Genomic DNA, 21,590 nt, shown 5'->3' on the forward strand with positions numbered 1-21,590 from the left:
TGTGTGTGTGTGTGTTTTGGGGGTGTGTTCTGAATACAGAGAATTGCCCAGGGTGAACATATACAGCCTGGTTAAGAAAGCTACACTGCATGCTTTTTTAAGAGGGGACAGATTAAAAAATGATGCAACAGCAGAAGCTGGAGCACTCAAAAAAAGAAGTTATCAGTGGAAACACAAAATGTCCCTCCTACAGGAATTCCTTCAGTGTCTGCCACACTCTTAGCATTTTTAAATGCTCTAATCCCTCAAACAGTATCTGTGTCCTTGTTTGACTCACACCTTCTCAAAGACTAATTTTCACACTCTGAGCTGATGACTGATGGAGGATGTTACCGAGCTGCTGTACAGCCTTCACCTGCACTGCTTATACAGTTTCCATTCCCACACTGTCTGAAATTATACCCAAGACCCCCTGACACATCTAATTGAAAGCTAACCAGTTCTCAAAACCGTTTACCAAATGGTTTCATAATTGCAGGAAAAAAAAAGAGGTACAAATACTGATCACACTTCTCAGTTGCCTATGTGCTGAAAATAAAAAGCCACCCAGATAGCTGAGAGAAGAAATATGGAGTGTCGAGCAGTGGCAGACTGCTGGTGTCAGAGAGAAAAATGACTGTGCCACAAATTATTTACACTTGAGAAACCTCTATTAGGGAGCACGGTCTTTTCACAACCAACTATTTTGGTCTACATCACTGTGGTCACACCAGTGAATTGTGACATGTCTATTAACATAAAGTCTCTGTCTTTGAAGTAAGTTGTGTACAGTATGACTGATAGCCATCAGTTTAAATATACTCATTGTACAGCAGGCAATAATATAATAATATATATATTAATCATTAGGGAAGCTGAGGAACGTTGAACAATCTAATGAATGAATTTGATTTGAATAAGCGTCATTTTCAATCACTTCGTTTGCCTACCTGTGTGCTCTTATTATTATCGTCCTGGGAACACTGCAGATGTTTTTTTTTTTTAACAACTACTGACGTCTGCTCAAGCGGGTGCGTCAAACCTGCGTCAGACTTCGTCGTGACTTGCCATAGTAATTTCTCCAGAACTGATTTATCCCACAACACAGCCATAAGCACGTGGATACCAGAGGTGTGGGCAGGTGTTTTGCACTGATGCAGCACATCGCACAGTTGCAATAAGCCTTTATCTGAACTAGTTGATGTTAATATAGCAAACCAAACTTGTGGCAGGCGTTGAGCTCCTGCGTCAGACTTTACGCACCATGCGCCTTGTGTGACTGCAGGCTGATTTCGCATCCCTTTGCGCGCAAAGATGTACACGGAGCCTGAATGAAGAGACCGCACACTCACTTTGGATTCATAGCCTACTGTCACACTGACTCGCACGGTACATCCCGTTCTGCAGACCACACGAGGTAAGAATTGCAACCATTTTCTCAATTTAATCAATTTTTAAAAAGCTCTATGTTTGTTTCTATAAACTGCATTGTCGAGAATCGCTCGAATAACCAGCCCCGCACAGAAAACCACCCTTTTGATTTGACTCGATAAAGACGATGGTCAGCTTTTACCTCTCTGCCTGGCAGATGGTGCTTTCGCTGCAACATTGACGGTGAGCGTCGCTCATTCATCCCCCGTGTCTGCCGAGGCAACGCCATGTGTCTACATTTTGATCTCAAAATTACAACATATGCGGTGCAGCTGATAACCTGCTGACTTGTATTCGGTTTTTGCCTGCATCTTTTCCTTACCATCAATATGTGATTCATTTGACCTTGAATAAGCATCAGAGGTTATATTCACGTTCAGAGTCATTCCCCGAGCTGTGGCAGATGGGCCTGTGTGTCTGGAGCGTGCCTGAACATTTCCATGCAGGTGCTGTTTTGTACCTGTCAGAATTTATTTTTGTGTTCACGACCAAATCACTCTGGGGGGTGGCATCTGTCAACACCTTATATTTGACATTGACACGTTAATCTGTCAGTGATTGCTGCCTGTTTACCCTCCAATAGATCCCACAACACTGAGCATCATCCCCAGATTAGTCAATATCTATCGTCCTGTCATAGCAGCTCCATGTTATTTGCAGGAGACCCTCATGGAATATCATGTTTGTCCTTTTGGAGATGTTAAGAGAGATAGGCGACCACTGATGGTGCAGGGATGGATTTCAATTTCGCAGGAGGAGCCATTGCTTAGCAACCAGATGAGATAAAAGTGGATCGTATTTTCTAAGAATAAACAGAGAACCTGTGCTGTTACATAATTAAAACCAAACTGTCCATGGCGAATTAGGAGATAAACAGTTAAAGGTATCAGAATAAACCTCTTAGAAGTCTGTCACCACCGGTCGTTTTAGAAAGTAAATATAAACTTAACTTTCTGCAGCACATATTCATTTATCGTCTTTGATCCTTAATGCTCCTCATTTAATGCATTTTATTCTCCGCAGTATAAAAAAAAAACTCACCATGTTTCCCTCAGATAGAGATTGATAACTGAGTCATATCTGTCTTGCACTGCATGTGAAGTCCTGCTGTCTCTGTAATGTGCCATCTGTGTCAGCAGCACACGCTGTGAAAGTCTGAAAGTTGCTGGTGTATTTCTGTATGAATTTAAAACAACTTTCACTGCACATAATTATAAAGAGTGAGAACCACCATCCACATAAGTAGTGAGTGGTTTGTTGCTAACAACGGTTCCATTCATAAGAAAAGTAATGCAAGACATGCGTTAAAACTCCAATCACAACATCCAAAAACTCTGCAGTGTGGCCAAACAATGTTTTGCAAAAATGCACATCATTGCTTCACACCTCATTTGGAGAGAGTTTGATGATGACTCAGTGTGTGTAGCTGCAGACTGCTGTGGGAAAGGTCACTACTGTTCTAGGATCTGTGTCGGGCTCTCAGCCTCCGAGCTGCTGCGTGTCGTGACTGCAGGGGCTCAGGCAGCAGCCACTGTTGAGGAATGTGATGTGCGTGCTGCTGGAGTGCCCTTTTGGGTGGGCTCAGAGTCCAGCCGGCTGGCAACCGTTTTTGAGAAGTCACTGTGAATAAAAGCCCTGCTAATTTCAGTTGGCTGCATCTGATTTTGGATTAAAGGGCCTTGTCTTCACATCAAACACCTCTGGTTTCCTTTCACTGCTCTTGAGTGAAAAGTCGGATCTAAACGTGAAAACATCAAAGTCTGGTTTGCATTTCATTTAATTTCAAACCTTTATTTAACCAGATTGGTCCCATTGAGATCATATATCTCTTTTTCAAGGGAGACCTGCAGCAAATAGGTTCCACATGAAACATAAAACAACATAAAACAATAAAGGACATTATACATTATATTTACAGGCTACATTTACATAGTTATTGACATTTACAAGTACGCATGGCATCAAAGAGCATTTAACTTAGCCTAGCTTTAAAAACATGCAGAGGAATGAAATTGCTCAGTTTGCATCTCTCATGCAGCTGCTTTTATGGCATTTAAATAAGATGGTCTTCATCATTCACTGTAAAGCTGACCTTTAGTTAATTAGTAAATGGGCAATGAATGCTAATTGACTCATTTAAAAACACTACTCTTGAAGGGTCAACGGTCATGCCATTTTGAGGTTTAAATGCTTGCAGCTATGAAGGATTAGTTTTGGTGTTTACATTGTTTCCGAGTGTGTTTCACAGCAGAGGTAGGCCACCAAACCTGAAATGAGGATCACCTCTATAACATCATTCAAGAGCGGGGTTAAAAAAGGAATTTATGCAGGAGGATCTGACCTTCTATAACACAGTAGCTTTTATACTGTGTTGTTGTCTACACCATTTCCCTCAAGGGAGGCACTACACACAGAATTAGTGTTGGATTGGAGTTGCAAAGGGCCTCTTAAAAGGTGTCACATACCAGAGAACTTGGAGAAAATAACTTCAGGGTTCTCTTTTCAGGAGCACTCTGCTCTTGAAATCTTTTATCAAAACCTCTGAAATCTTAAAACGAACTGCAGACATAAGATGAGAAATAAATACAGATGTTATTAACCAAAGTAGCTTGTGCTTAAAGGCTTTAGTTGTATTGCCCCATGTTCGCCTGAGACTAACACACACAGAGATTGTTCTGCTATTCACATGACTGTACTTTAGCATAAAGGGCTCTGCTGTGAAATGAATTGTAATTCAATGGTTTTGTCTCATTCAGCGTAATGAAGTGGATTACTGAAATACCTCACTTTATGCCTCTACAGTGCTGCAGTTTTACTACCAATCTAAAATAGTGTATGAGCTTACTAGCAAACAGGAAAAGCTGTGCACATTTTATGCTAAATTCAGATAAAGTACTTCTTTCTCTAAGACCTATTTTCTGTCTGTCTCCAACTCTTTCTCTTCACAGATTAAAGAAAAATAAGCACAACTTTATTTCCCGTCTGATCCCCCTTCAGTCCGTCACCTCAGATTTCCCTTTTCGCCTCTACCGTCTTCAGCCTGAAGGAGATCCGGTGTTGCCGCCATGCCAAAGAACACCAAGGTGACGCAGCGGGAGCACAGCAATGAGCCGGTCACGGAGTCGGTGGCTGACCTGCTGTCCCTGGAGCACCCCATGGACTATAAGAACAGTCAGATGAGTATGGGTCTGAGTCCTGGTTCCACCGCTCCAGTGAAGGCCCTGATCCCCTCCCCAGACCCCGACGCAGAGGACGGCCGACCTGCCTGGAACAACAAGCTGGAGTACATCCTGGCCCAGGTGGGCTTCTCTGTGGGCCTGGGTAATGTCTGGAGGTTCCCCTACCTGTGCCAGAAGAACGGTGGAGGTGGGTGGATGTCTATACATGACTGTGTTCAACTCTTCTGTGTCTGTTTCAATCGGCCTGTCATAAAAATACACTCCCGACATTTTGTGATACAGACTTGGCCTCAGTGGTTTTTGCTGACCTCTATATTGACGGTGTTTAGGAGTTTTTGTTAACATCATAATGTCCCAAACAGGTTAGCCATCATGATGCTAACAGCAGGGTTTTTCTATCCATTATAAGACTCAGGCATTAAACAGACATTGTACATTACTGCTACACAGAACGTGCTTTTATTTAATCAATGTTTAACTTACTGAGGATAATTGATTTTCTTCAAATTGCAATTCCTTGTTGAAAAACTAAATAGCATGTGACAACTTTGATTTAATCATTTGGTTTGAGCATGACATTTGCATTTATTGATCCACAGTCTTGTAGCAACTATTTCCTGAGACATGATTTGATTAATAATGTCCACTGGTCTTTCGGATTGGTGTGACATGTAATGATGAATTGCTCAACCTTCATTTGCATGACATTATAGAAAGAATTTCGTCTTCCTGTTAAAGTCAAAAATATTATTCTCTATTTTCTGTCTTTTGTTGAATCTAACACACACAGCACTACCAGTGCTGTGTGTGTTAGATGACCAGTTACTCTTCACAGATTGTTAGCATTTCATTCAAGAACAATCCATTGTGGTGACAGTTTCAGCCACCTCGTCCAAACTGCCACAACATCTCAGCACCGTAGGCAGCAGACAGACTCTCAGCATTATTCTGAGTCATTAACCATCTGCTCAGACAAGTTAGTGAAGTGAAATGAAGATGATTACACACTGCAACAAGGCTTTTCTAAAATAACCCAGGATTAAATCATAGAATCTTAATATAATCTTTTATGAAGTTTAATTTGTTCACATAACCATATCATGTAAATAATATTCTCTGCCTCCATTTAACTTCATTTTTTATGAAACGTATACTTCAACATTTAAGGAAAGGCACTTTCATCGATGACAAACACAAACTCTTAACAAGGAAGAAAATAAGATAACATCCAAAAATGTGAAACAGTTCCTTAGAGACGATGATTAATTATTATAGTAGAGTCGTACAGTGATTTTATGATCAAATCATGTAACAAAAATCTGTTATCTAACAGAGAGATTCCAAGCACATTGCAATTCATAACAAGTACATATTGTCGGTGAGTGGTCTGCACCTTTTCCTCGTTTCAGACCCAGCTCAGATTGCCTGCTGCCGCTTCCTCCTCTTTGATAAATTGCAGCCTGTCAAACAATTAGCCAGCTAATAGTGCAAGTCAGACTCTTTAACATTTCTGAGACGTCAGCAGCTACAAGATGAGATAATTTTCCCCCAGCAAGACGAGGTAACATTGAAGGGTCTGGTAATATGCTCTGAAATCTCATTTTTTGCATTTAATTTGCTGTTCTTGCAGGTTTCTTTGTCATATCTCTTTGGTATTATGATTTGCTGCAAGGGTGGTGATGACTAAGATGGAGGAAGTGAAGTGTAAATACTGATTTCATGGGCTTTCAGACATTGTTGGTTTACCTTGTGTAGGAGGCGTGTGTGTGTAAAGAGGGTATTTGCAATGCATGATATAACAAAGATGGATCGTTTTAATCAGTGAGTGTGTATCCCCGTTGGATTTTCACTCAGTAGGAGGTGTTGCATTGTCTTGCCGGGGCTTGTCCCAGAGATGAGGACGAATGGTCTCCTGTCTATTATGTCTTATCTTTTTCTGTCTCTCTCAACATTTCAACTCAAGTGAAAGTTTATATATGCTATCGTTTTTTTATCATAAAGACAATAATCAATAAATCAAATAATGTAATAAAGTAAAAATTAAATCTATGGGAAACAGAATATCATGTTGGGCTCATCTATCTAGCTTAGTGAGGTATGGAAGACAAATTCATTTATCCTGCCTTACAAATAAATAATTTTAGTAGTTAATGTGTATGATCTTGCTTGTGTCTCCTGGTGGTACTTGCATAATGTATGTTAAAATGTGTCTTTACTTTACTGTTAACATTTGTGTTTCCTGCAGGACAAGAAAAAAAGGGTACCAAGTAAATGTTTTTAGGGGAAATAGGGAACAAAATGGTTTTTATGAAGCTGTCAAAAGATAAACGGATTAAGGAATTATGACAGGAGACTAAAGAGGAAAGGGTTTATTATCTTTATTTGTTACTCAAATCCACAATGACCCCCTGGATGGGTTTAAGGCCTAAAAACAAACCAATGGAAATAAAGTAAGTAGAGATTGAGGTATTGCTCAGTGACAGAAAAATATGTTATATTAAAGGAAAAAAAGATAAAGGCAAGATTACATTTATTTTAAATGACAGTTTGATTAGTCCAGTATTAGCTTTTAACTAATGCTAAACTTAACTAATATGGCTGCCCACTCTAAGTATGTTAGTTGAGTACATTTATCCTGGTTTGAAATCGCCATAATCATGTCTGAAATAGTTTTTATCAAATATATATCCAACCTTTGAAATTCAGAGAGCCAGATGAAAGGTGAAGGTCTAGTTCAAAGTAATGAGCTACTCCTGGTCTTTTTGATCGTTTTGATTTCCTCTGCCTGTTTGCTGCTCAGAATAAACATCAAAGATCAGTAAAAGTAGCAGCACAGTCTCTTCTAACGGTCCAGATAATAATACCACACGATGAGACGACACTGTGCCCCTGTCTTTGCTTCCTTTGTCTGCTGTTAACTCTAATAGCCCCTCATGACGTGATCAGTGTCTTTGATCGAGTCGAACGTCATTGGTTTTTGGTCTGGAAGCAGGCTGCTCCTCCCAGCTGTCCGTCAGCGTGAGCCCGTCCTCTCTGGCTGTGGATGGTTTTGTCTCCATGGTGCCCCTTCATGTCCTGACGTAAGCAGTACAGACTGGACGGGACTTGTTGTCTTTGAGAGCCGGCTGCTCTCTCTCTCTGCTTTGTCTCTTGGAGAGGTATATTTATGTTGTCGTAGACGTACAGAGCGAGACAGTGAGAGTGTGAAAGGTAAAATAGGAAGAGAAGGATGGATAATATGGAATTAACGCCAAAAATAGAACCTGACAGAGAGAACTTAACAATGTCCCTCGGATTAGCTATCATGGATTTCAGCGATCCAGAGTAACTGTACACTTTGTATTAATGCCACCTTCCTTTTCCCCTCCTCTGTCACAGGTGCATACCTTGTGCCCTACTTTATTCTCCTCATCCTCATCGGCATCCCTCTGTTCTTCCTGGAGCTGGCAGTGGGTCAGAGGATCAGGCGCGGCAGCATCGGGGTCTGGAACTACGTTTACCCTCAGCTGGGAGGAATTGGGGTCTCCAGTCTGATGGTAAGCACCAACACGAGCACATTAACCTTATTTCCTAATGTATTCAAGTTTGACAAGGTACAGCAGCAGAAATACTAAAATGGCAACAAAATATTTAATGGTTTACAAGTCAGTACTAAGATGTTAAAATTCTTCGTAAAAATATTTCCGTAGCCAGTTTGTGACCTCACATTTAAAGTGTCACTGCACACACTCAACGTTTATTGTTGGAATATCAAACACTAAACCCTCTTTTGGCTTAAATGGTGACTGTAAAATAATTGTAGTTTAATTTACAAGTTCAGTTTAAACCATGTCAATTACAATGTAAATCAGTGGTTTACACAGTGGACAACATCCAGTGGGGAGGTTAAAGATTTAGCAATCAGATGATTATCTCCCCCATAAAAACTATTGTAACATAATGTTGACCACAGCCCCTCTTTCCACTCACCTGTCAATTGAAAAGCAACCTGTCCCATTAAACAGTTTGAGTGCCTACCTACTGGAGAAAGCCTGATTTATTAATGACTTCAATATATAGTGGAAAAGGCCATGTCACATTGTTCCAGTCAGCCGCACAGACTGTAAACAAAATATAGAGCTACAATTTCAGAAGATAATCACAGAGCAGATTACTTTTGTGAGTTTACAAACTGACAACCTAAACTCGTTGCTTTTAATGGAAGAATCCTAAATAAACCTTTTAGTGAGAATTTATGATCCCTCTTATAAAAACCCACTAACAGTAATATGTTGATATAATTATTGCAGGCTTTGAAGCAATGCTATGTGTATTTCAGATGCTGAAACATCCAAAACATTTTTGGATTTGTATAGTATTTAAGATTTTCTCATTTTCCCTTCTAGGCTCACAGTCGGACATGTAATGTGCAGACAACCTGCAGTATGTGCTGTGTGACTCAGTCTGCTGGTCTCCTTTCTCTGTCTTGTATTACTCCCTCTTGATGTTTTACAGCAAGCGGCATGCAAAGATCAGCGCAAATAATCTGTCACAATCTGTCATAATCTGTCCCCATCATCTGCAGTGACCCTTCATGTCCCTATCCCATCAGCCTAAATCAGGCAGTGATTTCACTGCATCAGGCTTTCTGTTCGTCACTTGTTTTAACAGTGTTTTAATCAATCTAGTGCAAAAGATTGGAGGGAAAGGCCTGGCCTGGGGCAGTGAGGCGTGTCACAGGCTGGATGTGGCAGAGGGAGATTCAGCAGCTATAAATACCTTCTCATAGAGGACCCCAGCCTTGGCTGCTGAGAGCAAACAGCTCAATAATTCATACACACTCCCGACTTAAGCTGTGTGCTCGGCATCTCTATCCTGACTTACAAAGAGGTGTCCACCTCAACAAAGTCCATGTTGTTTGTCCCCTGTGTTGTCTGTAGGTTATGTGCGGAGACAGTTGTTGTTTTTCAGATTGACGAGTATTGCTGTTTTATCTCATTTCCCCTCAGGTTTGTGGTTTCGTGGGCCTCTACTATAATGTGATTATCGGCTGGAGCATCTTCTATTTCTTCCAGTCTTTCCAGTATCCACTGCCTTGGGCAGAATGCCCCATCCAGATAAATGGAAGCCAAGCAAGTGAGTAGGGTCCCAGCTAAGAATAGTTTCAGTGTCCATTAAACTACAGATAACTTTCTTAAATAGTCAGTTGGTACATAAATGTCAGAAAATATTGAAAGATGTCTTATTTTGTCAGTCAAAAACCTAAAGAAATTCCCTTCAATATGCTATAAAACTGTGGAAAGCAGGAAATGTTATAAGAACATGATACATCAGCTATCAAGTTGCTTCTTATCTTTGGTCAATGGACTAATACATTCGTCGACAAATTGTTGCACAACACAGCTGCAACGATAACAGAGGTTTGCATCAGTATGGTTCCCATACAAAATGCCTCTTCACTGTAAAGCCTCTGACACCAGTAAAATGAATACTGCAAGACAATTGCATATGCACCAGAGTGTCTCAGCAGATGCACACAAGGCTATGCAGGGCGATGCTTAAAGCTGAAGAACGTGTCTTTGTTGCTCTGCAGTGAAACAGCAGAGCATCTGCAGGATAACAGATACGTTTTTGTGCCGTCTCTAGCTGGGATGGCCCTCCACGTCATCCTACAGAGCCACTCTGTCACTGAAGTCTGTCAGATGGGATGACCCGGCCGATAGTGTTAGTACCTAGAATGACTGGCAGCTGGTGGCTGTGGTGGAGGCACATGCAGGTTCTGGCAGAGCAACAGCATCAGCTTACATTACCATGAGAGGGTGGGGTGTCCACTCTGTTCAGGATGCTGAATATGCAGCTAGTATGTTGTGGAGCATCCAACAGGATTTAGTTAAGCTATGTGCAGGGTAGGAAAGTATTTCAGCCAGGTACATTTATAAGAACTTTCTTCTTCACAACATTATCTGACAGTTACAGACAGTTACAAGTGCTGTTTTTAATCCTGAGGGGCTGTTATGCATGTAAAATGCATAGAAATGTACAGGAAATTCTGGGTTAGCTACTTTATTTTAAGCCAAATATTTCTTCCACGATAGTTTGTTTACAAAAATATGTTTATCTGATAATATCCCAATCCCTGTAAAACTCATGACCAACACTATGGCAGCATTGTTTATACCATATCTTCCCCTGTCCTCGTTGTTGTTGCAGTCGTGGTGCCAGAGTGTGATAAAAGCTCGGCTACCACTTACTTCTGGTACCGCCAGACTCTCAACATCACCAGCTCTATCGATGACACGGGCGGCCTGAACTGGAAGATGGTTCTGTCCTTGCTGGTGGCCTGGATCCTGGTCTGCCTGGCTGTCATCAAGGGCATCCAGTCATCTGGGAAGGTACGGGGTCTCCATGGCTTATAAGCAGGGGCACAGCCTGCAAATTATAGGTACATTCAGTCCTAAAACCCAAACATTAGTTTGCCTTTTTAGCACTTCCAGTTCCCTTGCCTCGAAGTCAATGGGTTTTTGGTCAAATTATGTCTGTGGTCAAAACAAGCCTTACAGATTTGAACAATCCTCCAAATAAAACACGTGTCAGTAAAAAAAACGCAGAATTTTGAAGCTTTAACATGTTTTAAAAATAACGACGAAAGGAATAAGAGCGATGATATACCCAACCAAATGATGTCTTCCCTGCAAGTCTCTTTAGAGTCAACCTTACCATAGACTTTAGAAAGATGCTATCAAAAAATAATTTCAGGAGCTATTTTTAATCCTCATCAGTGAGTGTTTTATATACTTTGCTAATGCTTTTGATGCTAAAGCCTCCCATCACTAGTAGTCTACTTTCAGATCTCATTTATATTATGAAAGAGATAAACATGCAACATTAATAAGCTTAAACTGTACCAAGCAAAGACTGGTTCAGAATGCAGATGGGAAATGCTGCTACTGGCAACAACTCCAACAACATCCTGTAATCCCGATCCAGAGAGTGAGTCATATTTCGAAACGCAACATCCAGCGCACACTTTGATAAGGAAAATACTCAAATCGCAGAGGTCTGACAGTTTATTTTTAAACACTAATCGTGGTAATCCAATTAGTATCGTTAGCACTGCATTGATTCCCTGCAATGCTGGAGGACAGAATTTTGACGCATCCATCCAAATCTCAAAGAATCCTTTCCACGTTTGGTAAGATTTCACAAATTCAGTGCAAAGCAAACACAAGTCAGTTTTGGGATTGATTCATTGTGTGTGTGTGTGTGTGTGTGTGTGTGTGTGTGTGTGTGTGTGTGTGTGTGTGTGTGTGTGTGTGTGTGTGTGTGTGTGTGTGTGTGTGTGTGTGTGTGTGTGTGTGTGTGTGTGTGTGTGTGTGTGTGTATATGTTGGTCCTCCCTGTGTGAGGCCTTCGAAAAGCGTGTCCATGGCAACACTGTAAGGGACTTGACTTTCTCTCTCTTTTAGGTGATGTACTTCAGCTCTCTCTTCCCGTATTTGGTGCTTTTCTGTTTCCTGGTGCGAGGTTTGATGCTGAAGGGAGCAGTGGACGGCATCGCTCACATGTTCACCCCTAAGGTGAGAGAAAAAGTGAAACAATGAAAATCTAGAACAGCGTTGCATCTGCAGGATTTGGGGGAACTTTCCCCATTAAAATAATATAATATGTAGTACTTTGCTAAGATTGTCCACAATGTAACTGTAGTGTGCTGGAGGGGAGTCTTGGTTCTTAATCTGATCACTCATTCACAGACTATTAGCACGACAGACATGTAACACAAGTGACACTTTGTCTTTGCAAGCTGCTCAGCTGTGAGTGGTTCATGTTTTTTGTTGCTTCCCCAGCAAGGCCATTCAAATCCACTCATACATAAATGTCATTTAACACAGTGTGTCCTGTGTTGGGTTGATGTCCCCCTCTGGTGGTGAACATCTTTAATACCAGAAAAAAAATAATCATTACATACTGTACGTTTAAAGATTGGAAATTCTTTGTTTTTAGGTTGAATGTAGTGATGCAAGTAGGTTGTAATCATATCATGTCAGATGACAGAAAGTAGTAACAACAGAGGGAGGGCTCAAGGGATTTAGAGTTTTTGGAATAAACTGAGATTAACTTTTGGCCTCCGGTTATGTCATGAAGCTGATGGTTCACATCATTATAATGCATTTTAAAGTAAACTCAAACAGTTCTGTGTTTCCTCACAAAACAAAACATTAATATCTTAGTTAAGAGATAAGATTATATAATTGTTTTAATCTGCCTGTTTCCAATCCCATAGTTTCCAAAAATGCCAAATGCTTAATTACAAGGGGGTTAACATTGAAAACATGAGAAACTTGAAATGACGTAAGACATGTATTTTTACATTTTAAGGGCCTGCTTGAAATAAATTATATTATTTCTCTCACAGTTAGCAGTAGTTTCTATCAAGTGTTCAAAGGGGTAGAATATATATAAATTGTTGTAAATAAACTACTTGAAGGCAGTATGTCAATGTCTAAGGGGTGTTTAGGAGGTTAAATGACAGAACATATGACATTTCTCCTGTATTCTCTCTAGTTGGAAAAGATGTTGGAGCCGCAGGTGTGGAGAGAAGCAGCCACGCAGGTGTTCTTTGCTCTCGGTCTGGGCTTCGGAGGAGTTATCGCTTTCTCCAGCTACAACAAGAGAGAAAACAACTGTCACTTTGATGCAGCGTTGGTCTCTGTCATCAACTTTGTGACCTCCATCCTCGCCACTTTAGTTGTGTTTGCTGTCCTGGGATTCAAGGCGAACATCATGAACGAGAAGTGTGTTGTCGAGTAAGTGTGTTGTACTTTAACAAATGCTACCTGACTAATCCCTCTTTGGCAATCGTTTCATACTAAAACCTGCACTCACCAAAACATCCTTCTCCACATTTTCTATTTTCCTTGGCAGTAATGCAGAGAAGATTATTGGCTTCCTAAACACAGGTGTGCTGAGCAAAGAGCTCATCCCACCTCACATCAACTTCTCTCACCTGTCCACAGAGGACTACACGGAGATGTACGGCGTCATTAAAACGGTGAAGGAGGACATCTTCGACCAGCTGGGCCTGGACTCCTGCTTGCTGGAGGACGAGCTCAACAAGGTCAGAGTCGTAACATAGCTTCACTATAATTAATTCAACTGAAAGTGGGTGATTTCCCACATTAGATCACTCCTTTGTATACGGCACCTCAGCTATCATTAACCACCTTTGACCACCATCTTTGTTTCTACGTCCTCCAGGCGGTTCAGGGCACTGGTCTGGCGTTCATCGCTTTCACAGAGGCCATGACACATTTCCCTGCCAGCCCCTTCTGGTCCGTCATGTTCTTCTTCATGCTGATCAACTTGGGTCTGGGCAGCATGATCGGCACCATGACCGGCATCACCACGCCCATACTGGATGCTTTCAAGATCCGCAAAGAGATCCTGTGTGGTGAGCAGACTGTCTTTAATTTGACTCTCTTTAACTGGATGAACTTAAATATGTGCGATACTCACAGGCTGTTTCTTCTTCTCTTTCTCAGTGGCTTGCTGTGTCATAGCCTTCCTGTTAGGCCTGCTGTTTGTGCAGCGCTCAGGGAACTACTTCGTCACCATGTTTGACGACTACTCCGCTGGTTTGCCTCTCACTGTGGTGGTGTTCCTGGAGAACATCTCTGTAGCATGGATCTACGGCACTGAGAGGTAATGCGGATAAATAGACTGAAGCCACCTAGGATATAAGTCATTATAAGAAAGCTTGTAGAAGTGTGCCGTGTCTGATCCATTTGTAAAAAGAGTGTTTTGAATGCTTTACAATTTATAGATGTGAAAACCATTGTTATGTGGGCAATGACACAAAATAATGATCATTCACACGTGTCACGAATATGAATCTATCACTCTTGATTGTATGGTACATTTACATCCGTGACTTCAATAATGGAACAATGTACTTATTTTACACCAAACCATAATATTTGACCTTAACCTAAACAATTAATTAGTTTGTAGTGTTGTTTCTATTCTGAATGTTAACCAAATGTTTAAAAACGCATTCAGGTTGAATGATGATGGGGATGATGCAGTAGGACTCAGGAATCTAAGCTATTGCCCCACTCTCTTTCACTTCCTCGCAGGTTCATGCAGGACCTGGAGGACATGCTTGGTTTCAGGCCGTACTCTTTCTATTACTACATGTGGAAGTACGTTTCTCCAGCCATTCTGGTGCTGCTCATCATCGCCACTGTCATTGAGATGGCCATCAGTCCTGCAGGATACAACGCCTGGGTAGAGGCTGAGGTGGGTGTTGCTCTGGTTTATCTGGATTTATACAAAGAATGAACAAATAAAGAGTTAAAACATCACCAGACATACTATTTTATTTTTTGCATGATGTTGATTTCATCCTCTTGCCTCTGTACCTCTGTTTTCCAGGGAGCAGAACAATTCCACAGCTACCCTCCCTGGGCTTTAGCCATGGCCTACTCCCTCATCGTGGTGGCCATGCTGCCTTTACCCATCGTCTTCCTCCTCCGCCACTACAACCTGATCTCGGACGGCTCCAACAAACTGTCCGTCTCCTACCGTAAAGGCATGATGAAGGACATCTCTAACCTGGAAGAGCAGGACGAGCAGCGTTTCATCCTCGGCAAGAACCCCAGCGAGGCTCCTTCCCCGATGCCCGCCCCACGCCCTTACCTCGGCCCCGGCGGCACCCAGGAGATGACCAACACCAACTACGGCACCAGCACCAAGACAGGCTACCAGAACATCGGCTCGCCAGAGTCTGAGCTATGATCCACTGAGCTCAAACAACCTCCCGTCCATTAAAACCCCCAGCCTTGATGGAGAGAGGAAGAAAGGGAGCAACCAAGGAAGTCAAGAGGAAGAGAAAATCCACTGCCGGTTGTTGCAGCATTCATAACACCTTAACCTCCAGAGCTGAGTCCCTATCCCTCCTTTTCTGCCCTTCCGCCCCCCGCCTGAGATTCTTCCCCGCAATAGGAGCCGTAGTGCCGATTTCCTCTCAATCCCAGCTGTGATGAAGGGATCAAGGGAATGTGAGTTTGACCAGATATGACCACCTTTTTCATCTTTCAACAAAATACAGCGGCAGAGAGAGAGAGGGGAGGATGGATTTAGAAGGGTCCACCGCAGGCTTTGTTTTGTAATGAGCTCTGACTGAGGTTAAGGTGTGTGCGGCTCTAAAATGCTCTACGTTGTACTCAACAGCATGGTCACCAGTTTAGGAGAAGGATATTTTTGAGACATTCAGATGTTCCTAGATCTAGGAGATCCTCATCTTGTTGATGTTCAGTTATAGCAGATTGTTATTTGTGGGGTTAGGATGGAAGGAGACTCAGAAAAAAAACATATATTTTCATGATCTATATCAACGTATGAGAACATCTCTCATCCTGTAAACAAAATGATAACAAATGCATTCAAAACAGTATGTAGTAAGTGATTCCGATAGTGTAAACAGTTTTACAAACACCTTGCATCTGAATTGTGCCTATCATGCATCAGCAATAATACCAGTCAAAGTAGGGTACTTTACATCAAACTGTGGATCTCCTTCTATCCCTTCTTTCCCCACTGATGTAGAATACTGTATATACTTGTTGTCTAGTCTGAGATGTCCCTGTAAGTCGTGTATATAGTCTACACAGCAGTAGTACGAAACAAAGTCTTCTTCTCTTCATTACACTCCCATGATCCCCAAATCACAGAAACGCGCTATAATTGTTTAGCATCTCTGAGCCTTAAAACAGAGCAGCATTTCTCTTTTAAACAACCTCTTGTTTCCAACCGCATTGCACATCTATGTGCTGTTCCCGTCGTGGCTGGTCTAGACAAAGCTTTTCCATTTGAATCAATCACTTGAATCAATTGTTTCCATTTGTATCAATGCCTTAGAAGGGCAGAGGTGACAGTGCACCAGTGAAGATGAGCAGAGCAGCCTCAAGCACGCCTGTCTGCATGTTGGAGAGGCATACATAGAATAACTGGATAATGTGAGTATTGTCTCTGTGTAAATGCAGATGTGCGTGTTCAAGTGTGTGTGCGTCAGTCTGCCACTGAATGAGAGCTCCCGGTGACCCTGCCTCTTTAAAAATAGAGCTGCGTTACCCAGGGGAAGCCGTGGCAACGCACCATAGTTACAGATCCTCTTCTGATGTGCAAGAGGAGAAGAGGAGAGCAGACACCTTGCTTTGTCTGCTCCACCTGCTCGGTTGTTTGCTCAGCAATACACAGATGAGACAGTTTACTGTTGAGGTCCTACAACAATATAAAGCATCTATGTTGTTAGTAAGAGGTTCACTGCCATGCCACGCTGTGGAGACATCATGTGAACCCTAAAAGGAGTATCCTGGGTTTAATTGTTGTACATTCCTCAAATTGTAACCACGACAGACATCATTTCATACGCACTAAAATGTACACTTTGATGTATTTTGTGAACTGAGGTGTGGAAACTTAAAGCCTTTTTTTAACGTAAATATCTTGTATGAAAATGTACGTTTTGGGGTTTAATGTGGAAATTGTGCAGTGATATAAATGTTTGGATTAAGTGGTAATACAAGGATGTCACCACTGGGTGTCTCTGCTGGCCAGTGGAGGATTCAATGACTCTCCATCTAGTGGCCCCTCCCTGACAACACCAATACAGAGACTGAACAGATGTAATGTGAAGCACAGTCAGTCACATTGTTTGGTGCCTGAACAGCCTCTCTGTTTTCTGTTCGCCTTATGCTTTTGTCAGTTTTTTTCTTCTCGATAATGTAGTGTGTTGAGTTGGACCAATTTCTTGTCTCATTCACTTGAGCACTTTAATTAGTTAGAGACCCTGGAGTTGTCTGTTTAGTACAGGTTTGACAAAGGTTTTGTCATAACAATAATGCTGCCACAGAAGATGATTTAATCAGCAATATTTATTTAGAGAGAGAAAGAAGTCTGAATATCCATGAAAGGCTCAAATGTGTCGCAAGCCACTGTCAAAGACAGTTAGTTACCTGTGTGTTTGTACGACAGATCTTTAAGAATTTACATTGTTTTTATGCATTATGTTTGAACAGCGTAGACGGGTATGTGTGTCTGGTGTGAACTTTGCCCTGTAATCAAACCAGTTCTGATTGATGCTTCCATGGCTTTGATAGGTCCTCCCTATTTTCCCCAATGCAAGTTTTGACCAATTCCTAAACTGTTCTCTATATATGTGGTTGTGTGAATTCTTACATGCCTCTTACATCTGCTCAGGTTTTTAGGCACCTTAATTGTTCCTACTGTAGCTTTGTGTTTATTGAAGGTATGAATAGTTGAATTCATACCTTCATACCCCCTATAACGAACATTTAAACACAGTTTAAAGTCTAAAAATGCCAGATTATCCCCCCTTTTGTTTTGCGCAAATTCAGCAACTACTGCAATAACATGTTGAAAATAACAGATGTTTTTGGTCAAATGGCTTACGACATGAATGGCACAACAGGTGACGGCACCTGGAGCTTTGGATTACAGTTAAAGCACATTTATGGAAGCACAGGAAAGTGAGCACAAATTAGTTTCATGGCATGGTGAACAAGAGCCAGTTAATGATTACAAAAATAAGTCTGTATGGGTGAAGTTGATGATGAAACTTGTAGATTATGTTAGTTATGGTCTGAATCCTGCTTCCTACAAAGGGTCAATGGAGGATAAGTCTGCACATTTAATTTCACAGCCGTCCACAAGAAGCTAAAATGCACCACAAGTCTGTTTCTTAGCTACAGGTTGATCTGCACAAAAAATACATGAGAAAACGTCTGATGTGAGAGCACAATCGAAACACAAGACATGATGCACAATTTGTCACATTTAGCCAAGGATTTTCCACTTCTCCACTCCAGGCACAGCAGGTCTTTGCTAAACGCTTTAAAAATACTCTGCACAGTGGAAACAAATATCAGCTCTGCTCAGTAATAAGATATTGGCCTTCAGAATTGATATTGCTATTTATCATTGAAATCAAAGACTCTAACTCCAGGGTCTCTTTGTCTTGTCCATGTGTCAGCTGTGTTGCATTATGTACTATAAAGCAACTTTTCCGGTTAACTCAGTTGAATAACAGTGATTAACTCATCAAAAATAAAGTAATAGTGTATTCATTTAACTGTGCATATAGTCTTTATGTGACAAAACCCAGTTATATTTATAGTATTTAAGATAATGTATTTAAACTGTACATATTGATGTACATTCTGATAAATTCACACTGAATATCTATAGAGTGACATGTGTATACTTGAGCTGTAAATAATAACTGTATATTTTTGAGATATTTTTTGATTTTTGTACTGTAGGTAATATTACTTTGCTGTCTGTTAGTATTTGGTGTTAGTGTACGGTTGTTCTTAATCAAAATAGCTGAGCGACTGGGATTGTGTGTATGTGTATACGTGGGTGTATGTTTGTGTAATGTAGGTTTTTGGTGTTTAGGTGTGTGTTTCTTTTCTCCTCTCTCAGTGTTGTGTGCTGCTGATCTAATCCTGTTGTTACAGTGAACTGGGACCACTAATGTAAGCAATCTCTCTTCTGTGTTTCTCACTGGAACGGTGGCGGCTGCCAGCACAAAACTGAAGCCAATGTTTGACAATGAGACAGAAACTGATCTGTTTTGGGTGATGAGAGATGTACTGTACAAACATGTTGGAGCCAAAAGTTAAATTAAAATTATCACTTTTATTAAACAGTCCATGGTGTTTGTCTTATTTATTCTGATGTACAGTATATGAAATAAATGAAAAGATGAGTTATTCAGTAAAACAGATTGGTAACACTTTATTTTAAGGTACACAAATTAACCATCAACTAGTTGTTAATTAACATGCATATTAGCAGTATATTGGCTCTTTATTAGTCATTATAAAACACTTATTAATGCCTTATTCTACATGACCATACTCTACAAGTAATACTCCATTAGTTGAGAGTTTTTCCGCAATAACCCTCTAATTAGCGCTTATTTATTAAGGAAGTTGTTGTACATGAGTTTTGGTCTTAATATGCTCTGCTCAATATGGGCCTAATAAGGCAGTAGTACCACAATAATAATAGTTCTCCCATTATAACACTTAACAAATATGATCTGTTCTTATGTAACAACACATGAAACTATAGGTGTTAATTAAGTCTAAATAACTGAAAATTAGGTATTTCTATCTAAGAACATGTTCCCTATTTTAAAGTGAAGTCTTGTTCATAACCAATAAGCTAGTAGTTTGACTCTAATTAGGTATTTCTATCTAAGAACATGTTCCCTATTTTAAAGTGAAGTCTTGTTCATAACCAATAAGCAAGTAGTTTGACTCTAATTAGGTATTTCTATCTAAGAATATGTTTCCTATTTTAAAGTGAAGTCTGGTTCATAACCAATAAGCTAGTAGTTTGACTCTAATTGACCTGGAGCCTCATTTATAAAGGGATATGCGCTCAAAAAATGGCGTACGCCAGTTTCTACGCAATGTTTGCGATTTATAAAATACTAACTTGACGGGAAAACGTGCGGTCCTCCACGCAAACTAACCCATGCGTACGCACTAAGCAAAAAAACGGGAGAGACGAGAAACTGCGATACCGTTGGCAGAATGAAGAATGGAGAGAAATATGTGGATAATACCATAAATAAACCGTTACATCTCATTTATCATATATGAAGAATTCGTTTTTCAAATATTGATTAAAGCCAATCTTAAAATGATTAAACAAACGCCTGTTTGTGACTCCTCAGTGCACACAAAAACATAACTTGGAGAAATAAATAAATACGGATATGTTATTTAAAACCACCTCGAATATGTTGTGTTAATGTTATGAAATGTTTTCTCATAAATGATGCGGTAAGCAAGAGGATAGAATTATGTCTAAACTGACGCCGTTTTGCATTTCTATGTTGTAGATACGAGCATGGTTCTATCACGTTTAATCGTGTTTTATGCCGTTTGCCAAGACTTGATAAGTCGCTCGTGAAACACAGGAGGTATGGAAACTAAGAACACCATATGTGGTAAATTGTACAGCTAATATAACATATAACACATTAGTTGTATGTCCTTTAACTGGTGGATATAGAGTTGCGGTGGGGGGGGGGGGGGTGAGATGCACAGGCTGCAGTGGAGACGCTGCGCACAGCTGATCGACAGCTGGGACACAAACCACCAAATACAAAAAAATAATTCAGATCCAGTCGTCATGACTCCACTCCGGAGGGATTCCCCGATCATTGAGTAGCATGAACCTGCAGCGTCGGAGACAGCAGTTACAGGAACGCACTTGTAGAACCGCACACACAGGTCCAACGGAGCACGTGACGGCGGCACGTGACGGAGCACGTTCACATGAATGTGAACGCCAACGCAGAGAATGTGAGTAATGTGAAGTGTTTTTAAAGTTTTATTTGTTTAACATTAATAAAAATTCCGGTGTCTTGAAATGAAGTGTGATTAGCTAACATTAACTATGATAGTGTTAAGGCAATACAGTGTTGTTTAATATACATATAAAAGACATAAAATACTATCTTTAAAGACTATCTTTTTTAAATTCTCCGTCACGTGCTCATTCATATGAACGTGCGTTGACCGTCACGTGCTCCGTCACGTGCGGACCTATGTGTGCGGTTCTACCTATTGGTTCTACCTATTGGTTCTACAAGTGCGGTCCTGTAACTGCTGTCTCCGACCGACGCTTCTCATCAAGGGGGTGTCTCCTGTCCCCGGTACAAACACACTGCCTGAGGAAGGCTATGTGTATTTTTTTTGTCATTAACCTTTTTCGGACCACTTATTTCTTTATTTTGGTGACGATCCGACCTCCATGCTGCTACTCTGGTTCAAACTGCATCCACCAAACAATATGTTTATATGACCTCCCCAAAATAACCAAAATCTGTGCTGTATGCACTTTCCTCGCCGGTACGCAATGTTTGGTGAATCGGAAAATGTCGGAACATTTCTGTACCTCTTTTTTTGATTTCTACTACGTAAGC

General features: G+C 40.9%; 1 protein-coding gene across 1 annotated transcript; it reads left to right on the forward strand.

The window, feature by feature from the left end:
- The first annotated feature begins 1,061 nt into the window (after window positions 1-1,061).
- Window positions 1,062-19,298, forward strand: slc6a17 (solute carrier family 6 member 17). Its single transcript, XM_079674195.1, has 12 exons — window positions 1,062-1,396; window positions 4,359-4,776; window positions 7,968-8,125; window positions 9,578-9,704; window positions 10,779-10,960; window positions 12,034-12,144; window positions 13,130-13,371; window positions 13,490-13,682; window positions 13,823-14,015; window positions 14,107-14,266; window positions 14,701-14,863; window positions 14,999-19,298. The coding sequence occupies exons 2-12, from the start codon at window positions 4,476-4,478 to the stop codon at window positions 15,359-15,361; spliced, it is 2,193 nt and encodes a 730-aa protein (XP_079530321.1). The 5' UTR covers window positions 1,062-1,396; window positions 4,359-4,475; the 3' UTR covers window positions 15,362-19,298.
- Window positions 19,299-21,590: the final 2,292 nt, after the last annotated feature.

Source organism: Notothenia rossii (assembly GCF_949606895.1).
Source record: "Notothenia rossii genome assembly, chromosome: 4".
Taxonomy (NCBI): Eukaryota; Metazoa; Chordata; class Actinopteri; order Perciformes; family Nototheniidae; genus Notothenia; species Notothenia rossii.

What these genes read in the sequence shown, in the direction of transcription:
- slc6a17 (XM_079674195.1), top strand. Translation starts at nt 4,476, where the DNA reads ATGCCAAAGAACACCAAGGTGACGCAGCGGGAGCACAGCAATGAGCCG. An exon ending in CTCACATGTTCACCCCTAAG is followed by an intron (nt 12,145 to 13,129) that starts GTGAGAGAAAAA and finishes TATTCTCTCTAG; the next exon opens with TTGGAAAAGATGTTGGAGCC. An exon ending in ACGCCTGGGTAGAGGCTGAG is followed by an intron (nt 14,864 to 14,998) that starts GTGGGTGTTGCT and finishes TCTGTTTTCCAG; the next exon opens with GGAGCAGAACAATTCCACAG.